This window comes from Helobdella robusta (assembly GCF_000326865.2).
Source record: "Helobdella robusta unplaced genomic scaffold HELROscaffold_12, whole genome shotgun sequence".
NCBI classification, from domain to species: domain Eukaryota; kingdom Metazoa; phylum Annelida; class Clitellata; order Rhynchobdellida; family Glossiphoniidae; genus Helobdella; species Helobdella robusta.
In genome coordinates this window covers 51,964-59,951 of record NW_008703664.1, presented here as the reverse complement: position 1 = coordinate 59,951, position 7,988 = coordinate 51,964, and the positions used below count along the sequence as shown (strand labels likewise).

The 7,988-nt window shown below is 29.9% G+C and overlaps 2 protein-coding genes across 2 annotated transcripts in view; one reads left to right on the top strand and one right to left on the bottom strand.

Annotated features, from left to right (window-relative positions):
- HELRODRAFT_167642 (hypothetical protein) overlaps positions 1-977 on the top strand; it is a gene marked incomplete at both ends in the record, with an annotated part of 8,315 nt that extends 7,338 nt beyond the window's left edge. Inside the window, 2 exons of the mRNA XM_009013398.1 lie at positions 82-515; positions 806-977. Coding sequence (XP_009011646.1) covers positions 82-515; positions 806-977 — 606 coding nt within the window. The remainder of the gene's footprint in view (positions 1-81; positions 516-805) is intronic.
- A 2,513-nt stretch (positions 978-3,490) lies between these two features.
- The window catches only part of HELRODRAFT_167641 (hypothetical protein), a gene marked incomplete at both ends in the record, with an annotated part of 6,722 nt that continues 2,224 nt past the window's right edge, over positions 3,491-7,988 (bottom strand). The window contains 2 exons of the mRNA XM_009013397.1: positions 3,491-3,577; positions 6,339-6,396. Coding sequence (XP_009011645.1) covers positions 3,491-3,577; positions 6,339-6,396 — 145 coding nt within the window. The remainder of the gene's footprint in view (positions 3,578-6,338; positions 6,397-7,988) is intronic.

Genomic DNA, 7,988 nt, shown 5'->3' with positions numbered 1-7,988 from the left:
CAACACAAACATGACAATAAAGACTCAACAAACTTTTCTAACTTTGAAACTAGAAACGATTTGAAACATCACAACATTCAGACGAGCGAAACTGGAGACGCAAAAGCGAACAACGCCGACACTATCGAGTCACACTCTTTAAAAAATGCTTCCGTGGCTCCGAACTTGAATGACATTCTCCTAACCACTCACAGTCAGATAGTTGACCACAACAATAATGATAACTGCAGCAATGTCGATCGCAACACGAACAGAATTACGATCCAAGTTAACAACGTTTACAAATCAGATGACGGCAAACCCACGAACGCTTTTATCTCAAACGCATCAAAAAATCTTCTAGTAGTAGAAAAAGATAACTGGCAGAGTGGATCTTTGGAGTTTCAAATAAATGCCAAATGTTTATCGCCAAAAATTAAGTTGGCATCTTGGGCAGATGAGGTGCAACATTACGAACTGTTGAATCTGCCTCAAGAACCAAATCTCAATGCCGCCAACATGCTTCCATTTGTTGAGTAAGGGTTACGTTCTTTGATAATATTTTTAAAAATTATATACATACATATACATATATATATATATATATATATATATATATATATATATATATATATATATATATATATATATATATATGCAAATTGATTTATTAAATTACTTTTAAAAGTTTTAAAATAGTTTTACAATTTTGAAATATTTTAATTTTTCAATCAGTTTCACTGTTTTTATAATTTAAATGTTACTACACAGAAAACTAATAACAGTCTTTCCATTAATTAAAAAAATTATTTTAATCGTGCTTCAGATGCATAGCCGTCCAATCCTACGAGCCACAGGACTTGGATGAATTGCATTTAACAGAAGGGGACATCGTACATGTCACAGAAATATTTGACGATGGATGGTACGTCGGTATATCGCAGAGGAGCAAGTTGTTTGGAACTTTTCCGGGAAATTTTGTTCGAAAACTTAAATAAAAACTTTTTTTTGAAACATAATTATTCAAAATTATAAAAAGTTATATGGATATGGTAAAAAAATATGTTTGAGTTATTTTAAATAAAATTAAAGAATGCCAACTTGTAATGAATAAGTCTAATTCATCTAATCATAAATGTATTATTATATTATACTGATAATTTGATTATGTATCTAGTTATATATATATATTTTTTTTTCAAGTATTTTTTTGCTTTTACTTCATTTAGTCATTCACAAATGCTAATATTCAATTTTCTCCGTCCGATGTTTGTACTTATTCAGATTATTACTTAAAGTCAAAAACTTTTCTAACAAAAATTATAAAAATAATTTTCATGCTTTGGTAGCGATTGTGAATTTGTTAACCGTAGTTTTTAACATGCACACACCTCACAACCACACACTTATACACACCAAACACCACACATACACTAACACACACACAAACATAAATATAAACAAATTTATTTATTCATATTTAGATATTATTTATGCATAAATATTTATATTAAAACACTAGAGTTTTATATAGTGGCTGTTAAAATATTGAAAAGCGCTTTCATCAATGAAAAAATAACTCGCTACGAATTACCCACATCGAATCAAATAAAATCATCATAAATAAAATTATATTCGCACAAGGCAAGAAACCTCAGCAGACAACTACAAATCATGAAAGGACCTTGAAAGACTTTGGCATCCAAACGTTTATATTTTGAAAATTTTATCCTAACATTTTCATGTGCGACAACATTTCTGTCAGGTTAGACAGTCACTCATTAGAAAGAAATTCATACAATTAGTTTCTAAAAATTAGCTTTAGGTTTTTAAGCATTGCAAGTGATATTATTATTAAGGTTATTTTAGCAACTCAATATTTGGCGGTTCATTAAAATGAATCAGAGCATATTTAAACCAAAATTTAAATTTGACCAATTCTGAACCTCAGCCCATTTTTTTATGAAACTTTCAACTGTTAGTGATTAGAAAATAAATTAAATTCTCTCTCAAATGGGTGGTTATTTTTGATAGGACAATTGAGAGTTACAAATTCTCACAAAAAATGTAATTATAATATTAATTTTAGTAATCGTAATCAAAAAAGATGAATGCATTAAGATGTTGATGAAAGAGGTAACTGTTAAACAAATAGATGTTGGAAACATTCATGAATGGTGATGTGGGTCATGTGAATCATACTAGAAAAACCTCTTTGATGAAATGTAATGTTTTTCAGAATAAATTGACATCGAAAATATAAATGAATGCAACATTGTAGATGCACTGCGCGTACATTGTATGAGAATGGATTGAAACAGGTTTAGTGTTAGAATACGAGGTTCAAATTCAAATCATGTAAACGGGCTGACGGTGCTAGATATTAATTATTTTAATTGGTGTTGTTATACATGAAGATGTGGTGAATTTAAGGTTGCAGGATATGAATGTAAATATAGTGAGAGTGCGAGATTTATAGGATGATGAGAAATTCAACTGGGTGATACAAAAGTTGCACTGCATATAAAATGAAATTCGTCATCATAGTAAAAAATGGAGGTCAATAATTCAAAGCCTTATCCCAGGAGTGACGATGGATAAAGAGTGGCATGAATGTGAATGAAACATACTTGACAACTAAGATAGTTTTTATAAAAAGTAACTTTTTCCCAATTAGCTCTAAGAACGTTGCATTTCATAAAATCCCGTCAACCGTTACCTATTTTTTTAGAAAATGGTTTACAAATTTGATACACAGCATTTTATCTAACCGTTTAGTATGATATGCATGTTAGTCAAATGCTGGAAAACATTGTCAAACACACACACACACACTCAAATAATAATAAATTATTAATAATTAGTTAAATTAATTATTAAGAAATGACTCAAAAACTATAGTGAACTGATAAATCTAAAAAAATGAAGCGTTGAACTCGTCAAGAAAGCGAGCAATTTCCGTTGATTTTGTGGGATTTGAATTCATTATCGTACAATTATTGACTTACAAGTAGGAAGTGAAAAGAAGTGTTTGATCTTAACGTTGACCTGGAAGCAGTTACGTCATTACACTGTATTTTTGCACTGCTGACGTCTCCCAGCATCAAACTTTATTGCTTCATGACGTCATTCGTTCTTTTGCTTCGGCAGATCGCATAATATGAATAGATACGATTGGGCAATTCCAGTTTAACATTCTACGCGTATAATTTAATATCAAACTTTAAGGGTCTTTCATTTAGATTAGAGATATCAGTTTTTGATTTTTGTTAGACCCTAACTTTTCTGTTTTGTAAATTTTATTTTATCATTTTACACTATCATAAATCAAAAATATGTTTCATCTATAATATTTTAACATTTTTATTAATTCTAATTACTAAGAAAGAATATAGATAACACATTCACACTCAACGAAATTTTTGATTAAGCCGAGTGTCGGTCGATAGAGCTTTCAAATTAATAAAAGTGTAATATAGGATGAAATGCGCAAGAAAATTACTTTTAAATGTTAAAAGCCACATTTGAACCGACTGTTGGCTACCAAACTTTGTGCACCAGATGTTTTTGCAAAACAGCAACAATGAAATCGAATTTCCTTCATATGTACAAAAATCATGATCGATTAAAAATTAATGTTGAGACGTAAAATGATGTTTTCATTTTCAAAAATCTTTCCGAAACATTTCTTTTATCATTTTTTTATTTAAAAAACTCAGAATTTGCAAGACGCAGAATCTGTTACAATATTATACCTACATTGAATAAAATGACTGAATAGTTAAGGGGTTACAACTGTTTTTTCAGTGGCCTACAAAAAGCAAATCTTGTGTACACATACTATGTCTGCAACGATAAATATAATTTAATTAATTATATTTCATTCAAATTTGGCCACTAGAATAATCAAATTTAGAACACTGGCCACTACCATAATCCCATTTAGCCACTACCAGTCCAGTTCAACGTTTATCCCCGGGTCGCTATTTTTCAGATTCTTGTTGATTTTGGCAGGTCATCGATTAAAACGACGAATGATTGCTTTTTATACTTTCGACGCTCTATGCAAAAAGTCCATCACCTTTTTCATGATGGGAATAAATTTGATCTACATAATTTACCAGAGAACGAAAAATATTTTCAATAAAAATATAATTGAATTATTAGACGAACATTCATCAGCATATAAATTTTCCATATATAAACAAGCGACTCATTATTTTAGGTTTTGTAATAAATTATGAAAATATATGGAGCTTCTCATTGATATAATTTATTCAATACTACGGTGCGCGCAGCTACACACAACAGAACTCGTTTTTTGTAATGGCGGACAAGTCGATGTCTACGAACAGTTTCATGTTTCCATTTGCAATTTAAGTTTTTTAAAATTGTGCGATAAGATAGTCAATAAGTAAAAATAAATAAATCGTGTTAGTTTGCTATTATTTTTTAAGAATGGTTGTCATTTTGTGTTTGTTCGCTATATTGATTTTTACAATTTCTAACAACATGAATCAACAACAGAACTCAATCCAAAAAAGTCAACAAAGCAAATAAAAATGGATATTTCAAATCAACTAGCATATGATTCTTCAGTCTTTGATTTGAAAAATTTTAACCGAAAATAAATATTTTCCTTAAATAGTAACGTAAGTGTGATATGTTGCATTGGATTGGACAGTTGGTAGTTTCAAGTTTCCTAACAAAAATATAATTTTAAATTTTTAATTAATTTAAATTTAAAAAGTGTTACTCACATGTTTATGTTATCAGTTATCACAGAAGAATTTTTATGTTGTATTTAAATTGAAAAAAGTCCAATCATGTTTGTTAGACAAACAGATCATTTAGTTTAAGTTTTTTTTAATTAATTGTTATGTAATACAATACCTTTTTTTTGTTTTACAAGTTATAAAATAAATTAGTAGTTTGTGTATTGTAAATGAATAATAATATATAATTGATTAGATAATTGCTTTCTGCTGGTAATTAAAATAAGTATATTATTTAAAAAACACAAAAATATGCTATCTTTTTTGAAAAAGAACAAATTCAATCATTAGTTTGTTTCCAATTATGTATGACTACTAAAGGATTGAGCAAGTATTCACTTCCTTGTGTACTTACCAGCTATCTCTAACTAAATTGACATACACATAATATAATTTAGAAAGGGTGTGTCTGAAATAGATTGGGCGTGGTGAAATTAGTATGTAACAAAAAAATGACTATTAAAAATGTCAATTAAGTTGTATGTTTTAGCTCAAGTTTCTTTGGGTCTTATTATTTTTTGAAGTCAACTAAGAAAGAATCAAAAAATGTTGACTGGAAGGGAAATTGCTCCATGATTATTGGCTAAAAATTATGTAAAGTTGTATGTTTTAGCTCAAGTTTCTTTGGGTCTTATTATTTTTTGAACTCAACTAAGGAAGGATTAAAAAATGTTGACTGAAGAGAAATTGCTCCAGGATTATTGGCTAAAAATTATGTAACCAATCCCAAATATTCTTACTAGTGCACTTAGAATAAATTGTTGCAACATTTGACTGTAAGTTAAAACAATGTATAAATAACTGAATCTGTTGGTACACATTTGTTGGATAGTCTAAATGTAAATCTTCGTTTAGCATCCAGAAACTCAGTTCCCCTGAGGTAGGACGTTGTTTTCTTTGCTATTAATTTTTAGAATAATTTGGGGAAAATTTTTTACATCCGGACACCTAATCTGACAACAACCATCAGTTATAAGTGGTGGGCCAAGCCTTTTGCTCAAAAACACGCAAGGCAGCGTGGATGCAGTTTTATGTGATGCCCAGGGCATGCTACATTAATCAAATGTCTCCCAATTTAATTTAATCACATTAAATTACATTTATTGTATTAAAATTAATCGATTACATTAATGTCTCCTAATTAAATTTAATCACATTAAATTACATTTATTGTATTAAAATTAATTACCATACATTAAATTCGTTCAAATAAATTCTATAACATCACTTTGACTGGATAAGTAAAATCATTTCACAATACTTTCCTTTGACTGATTAAGCATTTATATATTGTCTTTATCGTACATGCAATTATTTAGACAAAAGTGCGAGTTCACATATTATATGTAAATTTAACATTAATACAACTATCAAGTCATTTCAGCATATATACAGCATCACAATGAAGAAAATACAAAACAAACAATGATAATATATCATAAATTGGTATATAAATTATCATAATATGGTACATCATATACCATAAATGTCTCATAAAATATTGCAATGTTTCATAATGATCAGTGACCAAAGCAGTACAATAGCAGCATTACCACTATAAAAACGATCATCACAATCACTGACCCTTTGAGAAGAATTCCACAGGGTGAATGCAGCCCCTGCAGATTTTTCTTCCCAGCCACTGCCAGCAGCACCAATTTGTTTGATAGTAGTTGTGTATATTATGGTTCAAGTATTTGAACACCAACACACACATTTAAAAAAAACGATTTTTTTTTAAACCAACAACTAGGAAAGACTCTCCAAGTCTGATTAAATCAAACCTGTGATGTCCAACAAATTATATAAATTCTATTCCAAACTCTAACATTCTGAACCCTAACATTCTGAACCCTAGCATATGTTTGTTGATATTATTAAGAGATAATCAAGAAAGTGAAAACGAGTTGTTTATCTAGCATAATGAGGTCATTGATGTCATATTGAATAAAATTATCATTATAATGTTTAATTTCCATTATATTTTCGGCAGTTTAAACATGATTTTAAAGCATTGTATTATCCTACACTTCATTATAAATTTAGATAAACCAACCATTGTTATATAGCCTTAGTGTGCTAGGAATAATATATAGATATGTATTTATAAAGTTCATATGATATTTGATTCTATTTATTAGCTGATTGCACTAACTGTAATACCTTTTTATTAAACCTTTTCAGAGCTTAGGAGAGAGTTGTGAATGAAGCACATTTCAGTAAAGATGATAAATCGCTACCATGAACTCACATGAAAACACAGTAGATTTTCAGGAGAAAATTATCTCACTGTATGTTTTTCTTTTTGTGTTTTCACATTTATAGGCTTGACACTTTTTTACACAAAGTGTTGTGTCAAAAAATTTGGTCATTTCATCATAGTACATGCTCAGAAACTAAAATTGAGCTCTGATGATTTAAAGGAACAAGGAGTGGTTTAAAATTATTCTGTGATGATGATATTTATATCATGCTCATAGCACACACACTCTTATATTTTTATAGATTAACATACACATTGATAATTTCATGATGTTGCCATGGAAGAAGAGTGTATTGTATTGAAATTAAAATCACCATGTCATTTCTATATTTCATGTGTGGTTATTTATATTAGTGCATAAACATATTTCAGCACATTTTAGTGTTAAAATTTTGTTGCTTTTATAATTGATAATGTGGTATGATTTTGTTTCAATTTTGTTTTAACTTTGATTATTATAGTTTCTTGTTAGCATAAATTTTTAAATTGTATAAGTAATCTTCTTTTCACATTTATTTTATCACTGTACCATTTTTTTGTCCCAGTCATTTAAATAAACACCAATTACTAATATTAACAGCAAAACTATATTAATTGTTACAACAACACACGTTTAGACGGCATTTTCCCCGAGATCGGGGGTTGCCGTTTGGCTACCTATGATGAAACCGAAATACCCCTCGACGCCATCCACATCTGTCACTCGCCTCAGTATCACGCAACCCCGCTTTCACCTTGTCCTTCTCCACCTGCTCTCTCCATCCCAATCGCGGACGACCCCTTCCTACCACTCCTTCAACCTCGAACTCCAACGCTCGCCTAATCCCGACCCTTTCATCCCTTCTCAACACATGTCCATACCACCGCAATCTCGATCTCCTTATCAATGTCACAATGTCCTCATTCAGTCCCATCATTGACATCAGCTCTGTACTACTCCTCCTATCCTTCACTTTAACCCCACACATCAC